Below are 18,664 nucleotides of genomic sequence, written 5' to 3' on the forward strand. Positions count from 1 at the left end.
CCAAGTGGGCCTGGGCGGCAGCTCAGAGAGTAAAGGCATGTGCTGCGCTGCATCCCTAGGAGTCACATGATAGATGACAGCCTGGGTCACACATGTAGATGTCCCCTGACCTCTACATGTGTGACCCAGCTCCAACCCTCATACACACACACACAATTAAATAGTTATTATTTTTTAAAGCAGAGTAGAAAGTCCACATGTACAAAATAGTTGTATTTATTCAATGTCCGTGTCTTGGATATTTAGGTCAATAATACATATTATGCATTAGTCTACCGTCAAAGAAAGCTTTCTCCAATCCATCACTGTGATCTGCTCGGGCTACTCTGGCACAACAGACCTCAAGGCTTTTCCCAGACTAAAGTGCTTGGGGATGGCGGAGGGGGAGGGATTAAAAACACAAGCAATAATCACAGAAAACAAATCACGAATAACTTTCCTCTTCTGGGGCTGGAAGGTGTGCGACCGGCCTCACAGCTCTTGCCCTACAGCAACAGTCATTCTCAGTTTCCAAGTCCTGGTGGCCTCACCACCCACGATCCTCCGCTTGCTTCCGTCAGGGACACAGGGAGTGGAGAATGGAGACAACGGCGGGGACAGGGCAGTCCTTGGCAGGAGCGATCAGATGCGCCCGGCTCAGATGAGGAAGATGATGCCCTCAGACACCATGACCTGGTTGTCATCCTGCATCCTGCTCAGGGAAGCCTGGATCTCCTCTGAGGAGAAGGGCTCTTCTTTATCCCGGTTAATGGATTCTGTGAGGTGTGTCATGCTCACAGACTGTGCGTGGGCTTCTTGGAACACGTCCAAGAGGGCCGCCTTGAAAGCCTTCAACCTGCCCGGGACATGAAAAACATGAGGAGGAGGAGTCAGAGGAGGAGGAGGAGGAGTCAGAGGAGTCGGGTACACCGCACCACCTATGTAACAGCAGTACTAAGGAAGGTGAGACCATAAGCTCCTCAATTCTCAAGCAGCCTAGACCGCATGGTGAGACCACACCTTAAACAAAACTGTAGTAAACTATCCTGAGCTCTATGGCAACATTAGCTATTAAGCATCAACAAAAGTGCTCTCCCAGTGCTCTAAGCATCCCTCTTGAAAACTAACCTGCACTGCTCACAGAGCTCCCTGCAATTCAGGCATGAAGAGACTGGCAACTTACACACACTACATTGCATGGCATAGCGTCTGGGGACAGTTAACTCACAATAGTTAAGGAAGTTCATGCCCCTCTACCACAGTCTAGGAACCTTACCATGCCTCTTGAGTGTGCCATGCGACCCACCTAAGAATGTTTCCCTGTGAATGGCAGTGACATGGAGCTACCTCAATGCCATTTGAGAGCTTGCTTAAGACTACATCGTCAGGCAGTGGTGGCACACACCCATAATCTCAGCATTAGGGAGGCAGAGTCGGGCTGTTCTCTGTGAGTTTGAGGCCAGCCTGGTCTACAAAGTGAGTTCCAGGACAGCCAGAGCTGTTATACAGCTGCCCCCTCCCAAAAAAAGCAAGCAAAGAATCTAGACACCAAACTGGGTGGGGCACACGCCTTTAATCCCAGCACCCAGGGCGCAGGGGAAGGGGAATCTCTGAGTTCAAGATCGGTCTGCTGTAAAAGATGTTTCAAACACCAGACTCTACACATGGCATCCTCTGGAAATCTGAGTTGACTCGGAAAGCATGGGGTTCAGTGGCTGTTAATGAAGTGTGGAATTACAACTGATTTTAGGTTTTTCTATAATTATTTCTCCATATGTGAAAGCATCCTGTTCTGTATCTTTAAAAATTAACCTTAGTTATGGAGTTTCTTTGGTGTCCAGTAAACATAAATTTCAGGGGGGAAAAGTGTTTCCTGAGACCCTGGGGAAAATGTTCAAACAAGTGGACACAATTTATGATAAAATAAAAAAGAAGCACCTACTGAGAGGAATGCAAAGCTACAGTTAAGACTCAGATCAAATTTTCCTCTTGCTAAGTTAAGTCATTTCTTCCTGACTTAAAAGTAACAATTCAAATTTCCACAAAGTGCAGAAAACAGGCAGAGACCTGCAAAACTGTGGCAGACGTTGAGACACGCTGGCTTGCAGCTGTCCAGGTGAGGCTGGCTTTAGATCAGTGTGGAGTGTTTGAAGCCCGTGGAGTTCTAGCTCAGCTCATCACACGTGCCTGGCGGCACTCACCTGGAAGAAGCTGGGCCCCTCATCAGCAGGAATTCCCAAGCAGGAGCAGATGCACTCACCTGGACTCACTCAGCTCCACTTTCTGGGATTCCCCGGTCTCCTGAGAATCGTCGTCAGTCTTCGGAGTGTGCACTTCAGGGCAGCAGCAATGCAGGGGTAGAGGAGACAGCAAGGTGAAGTCATTTCCGCCAACATCAGAGAAGCCACACCCTTCCCGCCTTGCTGAGCCTGTGAGCACTGTCTCCCATGGTTCTCCCAGGACAACACAGGAGATAGATGGCGGGACTGAGTTAATTAAGCAGGAGATCCTCAGTGCATTATCTGGGATGCTTACAGCGGGCATGACAAAAGTTCGTGAGCATAAAGGAGGAAGCCAAGAGCTGAGCCAAGCTTATTTTCCTACGTTTGCACTGTGGCTTCCCAAGGCTCTGACACACAGGTCCTGGTCACAGGGTCTCATGAAGTCAATGGGAGCTCCTGAGAAACCAGACTGGCCGGGTCATGAGGGACTGCTCGCTCACCTTGAGGCATTTCCTTCTCGGCTTCACTGAAGTCATAGGGGTCATAGGACTCCCCATCTGTGGCATCCGACTTCCTCCTGAAATAACCAGACCAGTCAAGAAACTGACAAGGCTTCAGGGAGCCCCATTTGGACCTGGGACCGCATGCACACATAACAATGTACAAGCAAAATGAAACACAAGGCTTAGGCCTGAACGAACCACTCAATTTTCTGAAAGACATTCTCCAGACCCCCCTGCCCTAACAGATGATTAGACAGGAGGGGAAAGCCGGCCTCAAGAACATGTGAAGACCTAACGATGGCGTCACTCCTGCTCTCCAGCATCCTTTCTAGGAACCCATAGTGAACAACACAGAGGCTCTCCCCGCTCCTGTACCCAACCACACCCATCATCTGTACATCCTCAGTGCAGAGCTTGTCATCTCACTGCCCCGTACCTCTTCCTCTTCTGCACGGGGTCTTCCTGGCTCTTCTCTTCTTCATCTTCCAGGTCTGATTCTTCCTCACTTGGCTTCTTACGCTTCTTCTCCTTCTCCAGAACCTAGAAACAAGCCGAGGGAGGTCACTGGTGCCAAAACTGAGTAAGGGACCTGAGTCTCTTCTGCATCACCAGCAGAAATGACTTCCAAGTTTCTGAGACTTCTCTCTCTGTCCTCTCAGGACCAGAGGCGGGGAAATCTAATAATCATCTTTCACCGATGCCAGGAAGCTGTTCACACAGCAGGTTCTCTGTTTACTGAGTCAAGAGACATGTGTGAGGTGTCCAAACTATATGGTCAGGGAGAGAACAATCATTATAGACCAAGTATTTAGATGAAATTTCACAGCGCTCCCAACCTTGTAAAGAGAAACAGGAAGAGCATGGCAGAACCACAACTCTAAACCTTCAAGGTCAACAGTTCTTCAGACGAGCAACAGGCAACAGGCGTAAGACTCATTTTCTTATCCCCCCTTATTAAAAATAAAATCTCTTCTCACACAATATGTCCTGATTAGTTCCCCTCCCTCTACTCCTCCTAATTCCTCCCCACTTCCCCTTCTGTCTCTCACTAGAAAAGCACAGGCTTCTAAGAGATAACAACAAAACATGACAAAGATAGGAGAGAAAACAAAGACCATCACATCAAGGTTGGACAAGGCAAGCCAACAGAAGGAAAAAAAGTCCCAAGAGAAAGTACTAAAGTCAGAGACCCACTCATTCATACACTCAGGATGTCCATAAAAATACTAAGCTGCAATCAGTAATATACACGCAGAGACCCTAATGCAGACCCTTGTAGCCCCATGCTCGCTGCTTCAGGCAGTATCTGGGTTCCTGTGCACAGCTGACTTAGAGGCCCCTGTTCTCCTGGTGTCCCCCATCCCCCTTGGCTCTCCCACTTCTGCCTCCTCTTCCGAGGGGCTCCTGGAGGCTCACCTTCTTGAAGTAAGCGTACTGAACCAGCTCCACGGCTTCCTCCGCATCCTGCAGCTCCACGGTCTTGCTCATGCGGGCCTTCGCATGGGCTGTGGCCAGTCGAATCAGAGTTTCCAGTGTCCGGGCCGTAACTGGAGATGTCTAGGGAAGAAAACGTGAGGGAATTTACTTCTAAGGAAATAAATGTGTATCAGTCTCATTGCATAGGAAAAGAATTAAGGCGTCATCAGAAATGTCCAGAAAGCCCAAGGTGTGTCTCCTCTACAAGTGGGTACCATTTCAAGTTCAGACAGTCGCCAGTACCCACCTAACATCACCCTCGGTCAAATCAGTTTCTCTCTCCATTGAGCGGCATAGAAGGCAAAGACTGACGGCCAGGCAAGTTGCTGAGAGTATGTGGCAGTTGAGTGCTCAATCCCAAACATGGCATTTACATAACCCCCTCAGGTGCAGAGACAAAGGGAAGAGGATAAAAAGAATAAAAGCATCAGAACACATGCAGAAGAGCACCAGCTTCAGGACAGCTGCGGATGCGGGGATGCCTGCACTGTCTACACAAGACCAGGCCATTGACAGACAGCAAGGCATAGATGGGGAGGGGCTTGAGGGGCCTTCCCACTGCGGATCGCTGTTTTCATGTCTATCCACTGGTGAGCCCACCAAGTGCCGGTGGATAGTTAGAAGCACACAGATAATCCTGGTTCAAGTACATGGAAAGCAAAAGTCATGAGACACTGGCAGGCAGCGGAGAGGGTGATAAGGGAGTGAGATAAAGAGTAATTAGAACACATTACACATGCACGAACCTGTCAAAAACTAAATTAACCTTTAAAATTCAGAAAGTTAAGAAAAATGGCCAAGGCAACCAAGTGAGAGTATTCAGGGAGAGAGGAAGGAGAAAATTAGCCATCCTACAGCTGTGAACTGGGGAAAGCCGTTCGTCACTGCAGGCCCACAATGCACTGGGGAGCTGAGTACTCATTCTGAAAGTCACTCCTCTTAACTAAGTAGTTTACAGACGAGGACACGGGAACCAAAAGCTGAGTCTGTCACAGCGGAGCTCTGAGCACAGGTTTCAGGTTTCTGTGAGTCGTGTAGTCTCACTCACAGAAGGAGGTGCCTGACACACCCCTACCTAGCTCACTGTGTGTGTGGGGGGGGGGTATGTAAAATCAAACCGTCATCTTTTCTAGCTGCTATGATAAACAGGATCATTGGCCTGATCAATCACACCGTGCGTACTTTAAGATTCACGGACTTCAGATAGGCCCTGCTATTACCCAGCCTTCTCAAATGTGTTTAGGAGACTGGCCTAGGCAGTATAAGGCTGTGTGCCATGCCAGGCTGCAAACCACCTACAGAGCTCTGACAGGCACAGGGGTCGCTCGCTCTCTGGCACACGTCCCTGTCTCCTATGTCACAGACTTTCAGTGTGATACGCAGTTCGCTTCTGCAGTTTCTACCCACACCAATCTTCATAAACAAATCTGCAAGTGCTTGAATGCACTAACGTGGACCCCCTCGAGCTGGGAGATTAGACACCCCAACTCAACCTCCAATTTCCAAGTCACCTAAGAATCTGGTGAAATCTTCACGAGCACTAACAGTGCCAGACAATCCAAACTGGGACCTTATCTACAGTGGCCGGCTATATTCAGTTCTTGCTCCAAAGAGCAAGTCCTTGACACGGATGCATTGGAACAGTTTGTGTACGGGCAGGAGTGATGCTAAGCAAAGGAGCTATTAAGTATGGGAACAAGTGATACATATTCCCTAGGGAACCCATGGGTAGAGATGTGAGGAGCAGGGTTAGGCTAAGAGTGAGCTTGTTCTAAGACTGCAATGCGATGATGTCTTGAGCACTCTACAGCGGGGGGGGGAGATAAAGTGTCAACAGAACCCAGAGACAGAATAAACATGAGGGACAGGTGACCTCACAGTCTGTCCTGTAAGCAGGCCTTTGAACTGTGGGCTCTCTCCACTTACAGTCCTGTATGAACTGTGCTGTCCCTAACGGGCAGCTCTATTAAGTCACACTAGAAATTGCTCCGAATCATCACCACTCAACTTCTGTCTGCCCAAACATTACTGACTTCACACCCTTCTAGAGACTTCTGATAGCAAAAGCCACTTCTCTTCACATCTGAACTCAAAACAGCCTTCACGTCCATCTCTTCCAAGCACCACACTGGGCACATGATAAATACATGATCATCCTATCATGATAAACACGTGATCATCCTATCATGATAAACACGTGATCATCCTATCATGATAAACACATGATCATCCTATCATGATAAACACGTGATCATCCTATCATGATAAACACATGATCATCCTATCGTGATAAATACATGATCATCCTATCGTGATAAACACGTGATCATCCTATCGTGATAAATACATGATCATCCTATCATGATAAACACGTGATCATCCTATCTACCTTTGTGCCCCCTCCTCTCAAGTCTGAACCCACAGTTCTTTTCTCCATATGTGAGAGCGGAGACAAGGTCACTCTACAGAATCTCCTCAGTTCACTGGGGCAGAGTCTAACTATCTCTGAGGTCTTGGTTTCCACTTCTTTCAGAAAAGGGATAAGTAAGTGTGTGTTAACAATGTTCTTCTGACTAGAAAGGACAGTCAAATTAAAATCCCCAGGGTCTGAACAGATATGTAGACAGGTGATGATGGTGGTGGTAGCAGCACAAACCTCTAATCCCAGCACTGAGGAGGCAGAGGCAGACGGATCTCTGTGAGTTCCAGACCAGCCTGGCCTACGGAGTGAGTTCCAGGACAGCCAGGGTTACACAGAGTAGCCCTGTCTCGAAAAACCAAACCAAACAGAAATGTATTTTGAGACTGGAGAGAAGACTCAGTGGTTAAGAGTACTGGCTACTCTTCCAGAGGGCCCAGGTTCAATTCCCAGCACCCACATGGTAGCTCACATGTTTGTAGTTCCAGTTCCAGGGGATCTGACATCCTCACAGACAGAAATGCAGACAAAAGGAAAAATACCAATGTGCGTAAAATAAAAATAAATAAATTAATTAAAAGTGCCCTCATGCTCCAAGAGGCCCTTGGAACCATGACCCCCACGTGCACTCACCCGGGCAGTGTCTGAGCTCATGCTGTCCTGACTGCGCAGGCGAGAGTATTCTTCCGCAATGTAGGCTGCGGACTCTGGTGTCAGGACGGGCTTGATGATTTTGGCCACGTGGATGTATTTCTTCATGAAAGCTGCACTCACCATCTTCTCCCTGGATCCAAGGGAATAAATATCGCTTTCCTACCCATCTTGGGCAACGGTTTAACCTCTCAGAAGGCAAGGACCGATGAGAGCGCAGAGACGAAGTCTAGAATCTACTTCTCACAGGGAACACACACACAGCTTTTCTAAAATTCTCTAACCTCAGGTGTTATCTGTAACTCAGGTAATCTAGGGAAGAAACTAGTATTACAAGTCTTTTTCTTTTTTGAGATTTATTTTGGTGTTATGCGTTGTAGGAGTTTTGCCTGCATGTGTGTCTGTGTACCATGTGCATGCCTGTGTCCATGGAAACCAGAAGAGGCTCCCCTGAACTGGAGTTACAGACCATCAGAAGCTGCCATGTGGGTGCTGGAAACTGGATTGCTCTTAACCACTGTTGCCTCTCCAACCTCCTGCCCCCATTTTTGGAAACTGGGTCTCACTATCTACCACTGACTGGCCTGGGACTCACTGTGTAGATCAGGTTGGCCTTGAATTCTTCTACAGCACGGCGAAACAGAGGTACCAGAGTTTACACATCACTGAATTTACATATCATGCTCGGAGCTCCCAATCAAGTCTCTTCTACTCAAATTCACTTTCCAGACTCCACTGATTGCTACCTACTAACCATCACCAAAACCATCACACAAAGAACCACAGGGCACCTAAGAGACAGATCACCAGTACTTGGGCATACTGCCAAAACAATTTTGAGACAGGTTATCTGTAGTCCCAGTTTCAAATTCAGAGTAATCTTCTCACTCAGCCCTGAATGCTGAGACTATAAGTGGGAGAGCCATGCCTAGGTCTGTCAAAACTTTTTATTTCAGGAAAGGCTCTGACCCTGAGCTGAATCAACCCAGACACAGGCAAGGCAGCCATTTAAGAATGGATACCCGTAGCCCCAGAAAAGAAAACCTAATGTGACAAAAACCCAGGTTCTCCTGAGAGAGAAGGAGGGAGGCTCACTTTTTCTTCTTGCTCCCATGGAGAAGGTTGTCATGCTTCTCATAAATCCGGGTATCCTGCTGGTCATCCTGGGCAAAGTCGGGGTCATCTGTGGCCAGGATGTCCACTGAACTACCCAATGGCAAAGCTGGGGAACACAAGGCCAGATAGAGATTAAAGTTGCCTCTTCTTATAGAACAACTTAGAAAGCAAGAGCCCAGGAGGAAACAGACACGTGGACCTCATGAACAGGAAGATGCCCAGAAGATGCTAAGACATACAGCAGAACCCAAAATGGACAGACGCTCAACCCCCAGTGAGCAGTAACATAAGGGGAGGAAGACAGAGAGGGGAGGGCACCTGCAACGTTAACGCAGCACAGAACCGCCATGGCCCTGGGGCTGAGCCAAAGATATAGGCAGGCATCTTTCAGGACCCCTCACAGCAGCCACTCTCGCTGGCCCACACACTCACCATCACCATCCTGCTCCCCTGGGGCTCTGTACTGGTGCATCCTAAGGACGTGGTCTGAGATCTCCCGATCATGTTCAGGGTCCATCTGGTCCAGCATGATGAAGAGCAGGTCAAACCGAGACAGCAGCGAGTCCTGTAGCCCAATGTTCTCCATGGGAGTCTTGTACTGGTCATACTGGAGAGCACAAGAAGACAACCAAGCAGAGGCAACATCAGCAGGAAGGACAGCAAGGCCAAGTCCTGGAAACTACTACATGGACAAAGACACCCTTGAATGCAGACATCTGCCTGCCTCTGCCTCCTGAGTCCCAGGCCAGCCTGGGCTACAGAGACCCTGTCCTGATAAAACACACACACACACACACACACACACACACACACACACCCCACACCACACCACACCACACATCACAGCTTCCTTAGCTATGGATTATAAACCCAGCATCAGGGACTCACAAAAACTGTCATCAGAAGTAGGTTTCGAGATGCACAATGACAGTAAGATAATTCAAAGCCAACCACCTAATGAATGAATGCGAGGAATCTCTGGCAGTGCTGGCTGCTGCTGTATCACCCAACTCTAATATCGCCTTATCGTGAACACACGCATGCGTTCCCACTGTACACGATGTCATGACTCAACACCAACACTGCCCACAAGACCAGGGCTCGGATCTGAAAGCATTTTCGGAGTGGTACTACTTTTACTGCACAGACAAAGTCTCCTCCTACTGGAGAAGTGCACTGGCCTAATCACAGACTTGATGGTTTCCCAAAATCAACTGTGTACCTAGCCAGTGGCCCAAACAGCAAAATCCAGGTTCACTCACAGACCCTGTCTCAAACTCAGGTGGAGAATGCCATACGCACTCACGTATGCATATTCTGTTATATACAAATGTGAATAATAACTGCTCTGATCCAAGGGCAGTCACAAATGAGTTTACGCTTTGGATTTACTATTCCTCTATAGTAAACCTCCCAGCCCAACTATCAGGCAAAACCAAATTAACCCAGTAATTGTGGTTACAGGCCTGATTCCACTTACCCTGCCATACACTGGGTTGGCAGCTGCCAAAACACTGCAGCGGGCATTCAGTCGAGCATGGATGCCAGCCTTTGCAATAGTCACTCGACCCTGCTCCATCACCTCGTGGATGGCTGTACGGTCCATGTCAGACATCTTGTCAAACTCATCGATGCAAACAACTCCTCGGTCAGCCAGGACCATGGCACCAGCTTCCAGACGACGCTCCCCTAGGAAGAGAAGAGGTAAATGCGCGTGCCACGGTCTAAGTCAGAACAGAGAAGGATCCGCGTGTCTTTCCGAGGCACCTGTCTTCACAGTGCACGACAATATGGAAGGCTTCAATGGCAGGATTGCTCGGAAACCTTAAGTGTTATTTCTCAGCCCCGCCCTGCCGAGCCCTCCCTCACAGAAGCCTCACACATCTGGACTACTTTGCTCATCACCCCAAGTGACAGCCAACTGAAGCACCTTTACTGCTCTTCAAATTGCTCCTCCCGCTTCATTTTTAGCTTCCTCCTAAATTGCTATTTTCCCCTTTGCTATCATTCAAACCATCTTCTAGAAATCTAGAACACATTTCTAACAACAGAGACCTAAACTCTTCAACAATTTACCCACTTTGCCAGAGCATTCGGTCTTACAACACACCTCACTAGTCTTTCAAATCTTCCAAACACAAGCCAGCGTCTGCAGCAGCCAGCTTGAGGAATCCGCTCGCACTCACAGTGGCCCCCGCCAAGGAGCCTCACACCCTTACCTGTTTCCTGGTCTGTAGTGACGGCAGCCGTGAGACCCACTCCAGACGAGCCCCGGCCGGTGGTGGGAATGGCCCTGGGTGCCGTGCAAAGCACATACCGCAGAAGCTGGGACTTGGCGACAGAGGGGTCACCTACAGGACAAGGCAATGTGAATCTCCAGGAAAAGTCACCAACACCGACCCCAGCAAATTCTGCTTCTGCGGCACCCTTCTTGGGACAAGTCACACAGCAATCTGATGCTGTGCCAATACTTCCCCTTTCCCATTCTCAGGATACAGTCCAGGTATAAATCAAGAATTTCTCGATATTCTTAAAAACATCCAGTTTAGCCTTCTGCACTTTGATGGAACTGAAATAGGATCAGCTATAGAGGGTATAGCTTCATATACACATGTTCCTATAACCCACTCAAGGGAAGAGTCTAAGTGCAAGCATGCTCCAGCACCATACCTATGAGGAGAATATTGATGTCTCCACGGATGTGGCTGCCGTTTTCAAGCTCTCGTTCCACCCCTCCCAGGAGCAAACAGAGGATTGCCTTCTTGACATAGTCATGCCCATGAATGCTAGGGGCCAATGAGCGGGCCAACTGGTCAAAGACATCCTAAAAGAGGAAGAACCACAGAGGAAAGGCCTAGTGAGACCCAGTGGGGTTTGTGGTGCCCACAGAAAACATAAACTCTTTCTATTTAAAAATAAAAAGTAAAGCCGGGCGATGGTGGTGCACGCCTTTAATCCCAGCACTCGGGAGGCAGAGGCAGGCGGATCCCTGTGAGTTTGAAGCCAGGCTGGACCGACAGCCTCCAAAACAATACAGAGAAACCCTGTCTCCTAAAAACCAAAAAAAAAAAAAAAAAAAAAGTAAAAACCCAGACGTAGTGTATACAGGAGGACCAGGAGTTCAGGGATACCCTGGCTACATGAGGCTGTCTCCACAGGAGAGCTGGGCCAGTTATAAACAAGACTTGACAGCTCACTGACATTAACTCCCACACTCTTATTTGCATTAAGTTCACTGAGCAGCCCAGCAGACAGCACAGGGTTACCAATCAAAACAGCAAAAATACCCCACCTGCCAGCTGGATGCCAACAATGAATACTACAGGGAAAAAATCCCAACTTCCTTCAGATGCAGCAAAGATGCCCACACAGAGGGTACAAGAAGGGGCCAAAGCCATCCCGCTCTTAACTGACCTTGGAACGTGTTTTGCTGAACTTCTTGATCTTGGCTATGTCGTCAGCAGAGAATGCAGGCTGCATATCCTTGCTCATCTGCTTCACATTACAGGCAATCAGGACGGTCCTGCAACCCAGTAAGAGGAAGTGTGCTGAGCCCCCAGCACCACCAAGTGTTCTCGGTCTATTAAACTAAACCAGAAGATGGGAGAAGGGGAGGTTTCTGAACCTAGAAACTGCCACCAGTGCTCCAAACATCCCACAGCAGCCGCTTTACCTGAAGGTCCCCGAGGTGTAGCCGCCCTTCTTCCCTGGAAGGCAGCGGTAGGTCCCCACCACTTGTACTCTGTCACCGGGTTTCACTTTGTCCACAAGGTCGTCGTCTAGAATGACGTCCACAGAGCGAGGAAGCTGGCCAGCGGGGGCCTTCTCTGGCATCTCCTGGATGGTGATGGTCTGGTGGTCCTTGTAGACAGACAGGCCATACTCTGTCTCCAGGGGGTTGTTCTCCTCATCCTAAAGGGACAGAAAGTCAATGCAGTCTTGTCTCAAAAATGTAGCATTCATCCGATGTGGAAAACATCTTTCAGAGACTTTGAACCTTTACCATCTAGAATCATAATAAAAGTGTATTCATCTCTTACAGCTTTCCTAGCCTGATCCCGGAATTAGTAACAAACCAAGCAATGGAAGGGCCAGTTTTCACTGATGAGTTCATGACTACACCAACACCCAAATTAAAATCCTGACTCCCTGTACTGATGCTGAATCTGGAATTATAATTTAATGCAGTTTTTCTTTTTTCTTTTTTTCGAGACAAGGTTCCCTGTGTAACCCTGGCTGTCCTGGAACCCACTCTGGCTGGGAACTCAGAGACTCACCTGTCTATGGCTCCTGAGTGCTGCAATTAAAGGCGTGCACCACCACGCCTAACTCTGATGCAGGTTTTCCACTTTCCCAAGAAACACCCCATAGACACAAACACCCAAAGCTACTAACTGCTCCTAGCTGCACCTCTCCCAGCACGGACAAAATGTAAGGACCATCCAGATCTATCCACCGAACAGGTAAGTACATGTGGTCACACAAATGGCAACTGTGTGTTAAGACGCACACTGGGCATACACAATGTTACCCCAAAGCTGCTCAACACAAGAGCATGTATAGGGTAAAACAGGCAAAAACAGTGGTGAACAACCTGTGGATTGTGACCCCTTTGGTGGTCAAACAACCCTTTCACAGGGGTCACCTAAAGCCATCATTTACATTACAACTCATAACAGTAGTAAAGTTACAGTTATAAAGTAGCGATGAAGTAATTTTATGGTTGGGGGTTACCACAACATGAGGAACTGTATTAAAGGGTTGCAGCATTAGGAAGGTTGAGAACCACTGGGCAAAAATATTCCCTACTGTTAGAGATACCAGGGTTGCCAGGCATGGTAGTGCACACCTTTAATCCCAGCACTCCTAAGGCAGAGGCAGGTGGATCTGTGAGCTCAGGGCCAGCCTGGTCTACACAGTAAGTTCCAGGAAAGCCAGGGCTATGCTGACACAAGGAAAGCATAGCCTTCAATAGGGACTTCTATGAGCTGATAAGTTTGTTCCCACTTTAGATGCTGGTTACATTCTGCTTGTAAAAACTCTAGTGATGTTCTTAAGAGTTTTCATATATATGTGAAAACTATATATATGATATAGTTTACTAATATGTTACAATTATACACTTATATTAGATTATAACTATAATATATTAATATACATGTAATATATATTAATATACATAAAAACAACGTTAAGGTATGCTTCCATTATATGTGAATTTACTAAAACCACAGAAGCCACTGCGTGCTTTACTGAGTGCTCCAATCTTATGTAATTATCATCACCTTATAAGAGTGAATGTTTTCTACTTCCCAGACAAGGACAATTTCCAAGGAGTATCCTTTGATCAAATGAGTATAGACATCAAGTAATCACTATTTATGATCTCTTGTCTCACTAAGTTATCTTCAATTGTTCTCACCCTGAGCACTATCAAGAAAGCCTTTTACTGTCTTTTTCCAAATGCACTGAAATAGCTGCAAAGATTATACAATACCATACGTAATAGAGGCATTTTCCATTTTACTTTTAGAGAGCACATTGCATAACTATGATTACAACTCTGTTAAAATACCTGTCATCCTATGTTTCTCCTTCTTTTCCACCTTCTATAGCTAGACTTTTATAAAAGCAAGTGAGCTTTTAGGATCCACCTATCTCTCCTCTCCAGGTCCTCATGCTTGCAAAATTAAGAACTCCTACCCAGTAAGCCAACTTTCTAAACCCTAACTTTATTACTTAAAAAAAAAAATGGCCCATATTCAATTTTATCTTGTACCCCATCTCTCTCTTCAGAATCCTCATCTCCTATTATCTACTTTTAGAACAAAGACTCCAGATTAATATGCAACTACTGGAATTAAAAACAGTCTTCTTTGATTCGAGCTGCCAAGGAAGCCCAAGCGATTCATGTCCTCACCTTCGTGGGATAAACAGAACTGGACGGGAAAGCCACCAGGGTAGTGAGATCAGAGTAGCGTCGCTCTATGGTCTTTTTAGTAGCAGGACAGTAGTGAACACTGCGAACAACTTTGGGACGAACCAGAGAGCCTAGGAATGCAAAGGTATACATAAAGTCACCCAATGACACAATGACAAAGGAGGGTTTTAAATACTATGTTCCTCCAATAAGGTTAACCTATTTCAGCAATACTTGTCATTTATCCCGCTTACATGTACACATATGGTATAATGTATCCATGTAAAATCTAAAGTACCACTGAAGTCAATTAAGGGACAGTTTGGGGTTGCAATATTGGAAGAGCAGGGGCTCTCCAGCTTCAGAAATACATCATTCTGCTACCACTGGTGGTCACTTCCAGTCCCCCTAGTTGCTGTCCCCTAATTTTACTATTTAATTTCAGTGCTTCACTTCTCTGACATGACAAGTTCCCCAGACCCGCTACAATTCTTCCGGTTTCAAGACCTCCTAAATCTCCATCCTCCCATCTCCTGAGGATCCAGGCACCACCTTCAACCCACTCACACTTAGTAACAATGCCTTCCACACAGACCACACAGCTGAGGAAGCAAGAAGTGAGAGTCCGGGGAGAGACGTGCTTTGAGCCGAAGCTGCCCTCCAATCCTATGTAGAACTCCTCATACTGTTTGGCATAGGTAGCATCAATGGAGGCCACAAAGTCCTTCAAGGCCCGCTGGAAGGCAACCAGCTCCTCAAAAGCATTGTTCAGGAGGCTGCATGAGATCAAGACAAAGGAAGAACCATTAGGTAGAGTTCAGGAAGTTGACCCTCAAGACAAGAAGAAACAGTCGTTGGGTCATTAAGATCAGCGAACGATAATCCCATGTCTGCTTTGTCCTGCCACTGTGTAAGACTCAGAAATACATCAGAACTGAAGGTCACTTCAACTCAAAGATGCAAAAGTGATACTCAGAGAAACACTGGAAGATTGGAACACTCGAGATGATGACAGCCATGCAAACAAGGTCTTTCCCAGGGAAGCCCGTTCCAGTCTAAACAAGATGACTCCTTTCTCACCCCGAGGTGGAGTGCTCCCCCCGAAAACGCTGCCATCACTCAGCCCGAGGTGGAGTGCTCCCCCTGAAAACGCTGCCATCACTCACCCCGAGGCGGAGTGCTCCCCCCAAAACGCTGCCATCACTCACCCCGAGGCGGAGTGCTCCCCCAGAAAACGCTGCCATCACTCACCCCGAGGCGGAGTGCTCCCCCCGAAAACGCTGCCATCACTCACCCCGAGGCGGAGTGCTCCCCCCCGAAAACGCTGCCATCACTCACCCCGAGGCGGAGTGCTCCCCCCGAAAACGCTGTCATCACTCACCCCGAGGCGGAGTGCTCCCCCCGAAAACGCGACCATCACTTACCGGTTAGCCCGCTTTTCATTTTTCCTACGCAGGTCATTCACACTGACAATCAGCCGGTACTGGTTGTCACTGATCAGCTCCCGAACTTTGTTCTGGTAAATTCCCTGGTCTTCCTGAAAAGCAATCGTGACATATCAAAAACAGCTACACAACTCAAAGTGTTTCAGAACAGTTGAATTCACAACCTGTGCTACCAACTTCTGCCTTTCATTCACTTTCTCAGATTTCACCTAAAACCTATTAGGTGCCTGTAAGAATCACAGTCAATATGAACCCAGGACACCGAGGGTCCCTTTCTGCAGGCTGTTTTATTTATAGCAAGTTTGGATTTCCACAGCTCCAAAGAGGAAAAGTTTTATTTAGAACTTAGGTTGGGCACGGGGGTAAACTATAATTCCAGCATTCAGACTTCTGAGGCAGGAGGATCACCACTGAGTTCAAAGCTGGACTATGGAGTGAGACCTTTTCAAGAGAACCTGTAAAAACTGGAAGAAGGAGTGATGTTCAGGGAGAGTAAGATTGGCCTCAGTCTAAGGGACAGCCAGCTCAGGATTCAGGGAAGTGCTAGAAGGTAGCTGGAAAGAGAGAAGTCAGAATGCAGGCAGGCTCAGCAACGGGGTCTGCAGCTGTGTCAAGGACTTGGGGAACTTAAGGACATATCCCATGAGTTTTGTTTTTTTGTTTGTTTGTTTGTTTTCCGAGACAGGGTTTCTCTGTATTGTTTTGGAGGCTGTCCTGGAACTCACTCCGTAGACCACGCTGGCCTCGAACTCACAGAGATCCGCCTGCCTCTGCTTCCTGAATACTGGGATTAAAGGCGTGCGCCACCAACGCCCAGCTAGGGTGGTCATTTCTAAGTTCTGATCCTCTGGTGGGACATACTTTTTTCTGTCTTTTGGCTGTAGGATGGTCTTCCCTAGGTTATAAAGGCTTCTACCATCATGGGATGAAGTCTAGGCCTTTCTGTTGTTGTGATTTGAAAAAAAAAAAATGGTCCCCAAAGGGAGTGGCACTATTTGTTGAAGAAAGTGTGTCCCTGTGGGGGCAGACTCTGAAGTCTCTTTCCTCAGGCTTCACTCAGTATGACAGTCAGTTGACTTCCTGTGGCCTGCAAGATGCACTCAGTTCCTGTACCACATCTGCCTGCATGTTTCTATGCTCCCCTTCACGACCATAATGGACTGAACTCTAAAACTGTCATGGAGCCACCTCAATGAAACATTTCCTCTATAAGAGTTGTCATGGTCATGGTGTCTCGTCACAGCAATAGAAGCCCTAAAACAGCTGTGAACACCAATAGAGCGTTAGTGACTCAAAAGGTGCCTCCTGCACATGGCTGCAGACAGCCCTTTCTTCCTGCCCAGCATCCCCATCACATGCTGTCATGATCAACAGTTCTCCTATAGGTTTATATTTTAATTGGAACTTAAAATAAAAAGTAAAATAAAAAGCAAAAAAAAATCTTGCTAATATGAAAACTTCGTTTTAAAAACTTGATGTTAACACGCCTGCCCGCAGACTTATTTTAAAATCATGATGTATATCTCAAGTGCACACAAAAATGTAAATTAAGCTCTCTTAAAATTCGAATTAAAATTGCTTTTCATTGATAAACAAACTTTCAGTGCTCACCAACATCCTAGAGCTGTTTAAATCTGGGGTTGCACAGACACCCCACTTTACCTACACAGAAAACACAATTGATCTGCCAGAAGGAAAGTAGCCAAATTGGTGGAAGTCTCCCCCCACCCCACCCCACCCTCATAGCAGCAGCAACTCAGTAACTAAAATCTGAGCACTCTGAGCCAGGTACAACAACAGCTCCCGGTGCACCCTGGGCGCAGAACCTCCCCCCTTTCCACCCAATAGTTAAGATGGGCTTGACCATTTGTTTACCCCTGCCCAGTCTCCTCCAGCAAGCTGCGTCATCACACGCATTCTTATATACCAACTAGATGGCTTTGGAGAAAACTAGCGACTAACCAAGAGACCTTTCAAGAGAAATATGCAGCTCAGGGGAAGACAGCAAGCACGGGGCCCTGGGGACTATCTACATCACCGCATAAAAACTCAAATAAATAAATAAAACCTCTCCCGGTAAAATTCATTGACTCATTTTTTTAAAAGACTTGAAAGCAGGTAGATAGGAGGGGATCAGCCGGGGCAAGGAAATGAAAGAGGGAGTGATGAAAAGCGAATATGGACAAAATGCATTGCTTATGAAATTTCATAATGAAAGTCATTACGTATGCTAATTTAAGGCATGAAAAAAATGTTAATTTTGAGGTAAACATGGAGGAGGAGGAGGGTGAGGAAGAATTAGAAGAGGAAAAGACACCAGGAAGTTGCGGGGAGAAATGCAGCACCAGCGGCCCTGACCCTCGGCGGGGATCTCGGGGGCTGGATCCCATCAGCCGGGCCCAGGTCAACCGCAGGAACTCGATCAGCCGGGCCCAGGCCAACCGCGGGGACCCGATCAGCCGGGCCCAGGCCAACCGCGGGGACCCCAGCACCGGGACGGCCGCCCGACCCCCACCTCGTCATCCAGGAAGTCCAAGTAGTCTCTCTGCGCCTCCCGCAGCTCCACATCGTCCAGCACTACGGTGCCCGCCATGCCGCTGCCCCGAAATCGCCGGCCGCCAAAAATTGCCAAAAAACCCGCGTGGCTCCGCCCCGGCGCGAAAACTTCCCAAGTTTTCCCGCCACGGAAGTTTACCGGGGAGGACGCAGGGAGCCAAGACGCACTATGAATGGCTGATCCCTCTAACTTCCGGAATCGCAACTGTCCAATAGCGAGGTTCTTCTTATTCCGCCTCCCTTCAGGGCCTGGATTGGAGGGGAGTGGCCTCGCTTTCTCTGCCCTAATAGGAAGGTAACTCAAGACCCGCCCTCCCGGCCATTGAGCAACAGGAAGTTTAGAAAGCACTGCATTCTGGGAGTTGTGGTCCCTACGT

The 18,664-nt window shown here is 47.7% G+C and overlaps 1 protein-coding gene across 2 annotated transcripts; it reads right to left on the minus strand.

Annotated features, from left to right (window-relative positions):
* Positions 1 to 200: 200 nt before the first annotated feature.
* Positions 201 to 18,438, minus strand: Mcm3 (minichromosome maintenance complex component 3). Of its 2 annotated transcripts, XM_005072281.4 has the most exons (17): positions 18,247 to 18,438; positions 15,711 to 15,823; positions 14,854 to 15,062; positions 14,287 to 14,417; positions 12,040 to 12,278; positions 11,781 to 11,889; positions 11,037 to 11,190; positions 10,586 to 10,717; positions 9,847 to 10,055; positions 8,799 to 8,973; positions 8,346 to 8,472; positions 7,233 to 7,383; positions 4,121 to 4,261; positions 3,141 to 3,244; positions 2,702 to 2,778; positions 2,240 to 2,312; positions 201 to 835 (listed from the first exon to the last, which is right to left on the minus strand). In XM_005072281.4, exons 1-17 carry the CDS (start codon positions 18,322 to 18,324, stop codon positions 637 to 639), a joined length of 2,421 nt encoding a protein of 806 aa, XP_005072338.1. In that variant the 5' UTR covers positions 18,325 to 18,438; the 3' UTR covers positions 201 to 636. The 2 variants fall into 2 exon arrangements, with proteins under 2 accessions (XP_005072338.1, XP_040585368.1); XM_040729434.1 differs by lacking the exon at positions 15,711 to 15,823 and having other exon boundaries at positions 18,247 to 18,299.
* Between the last annotated feature and the right edge of the window lie 226 nt (positions 18,439 to 18,664).

The sequence above is a fragment of the Mesocricetus auratus genome, unplaced genomic scaffold (assembly GCF_017639785.1).
Source record: "Mesocricetus auratus isolate SY011 unplaced genomic scaffold, BCM_Maur_2.0 Super-Scaffold_100021, whole genome shotgun sequence".
Lineage (NCBI taxonomy): Eukaryota > Metazoa > Chordata > Mammalia > Rodentia > Cricetidae > Mesocricetus > Mesocricetus auratus.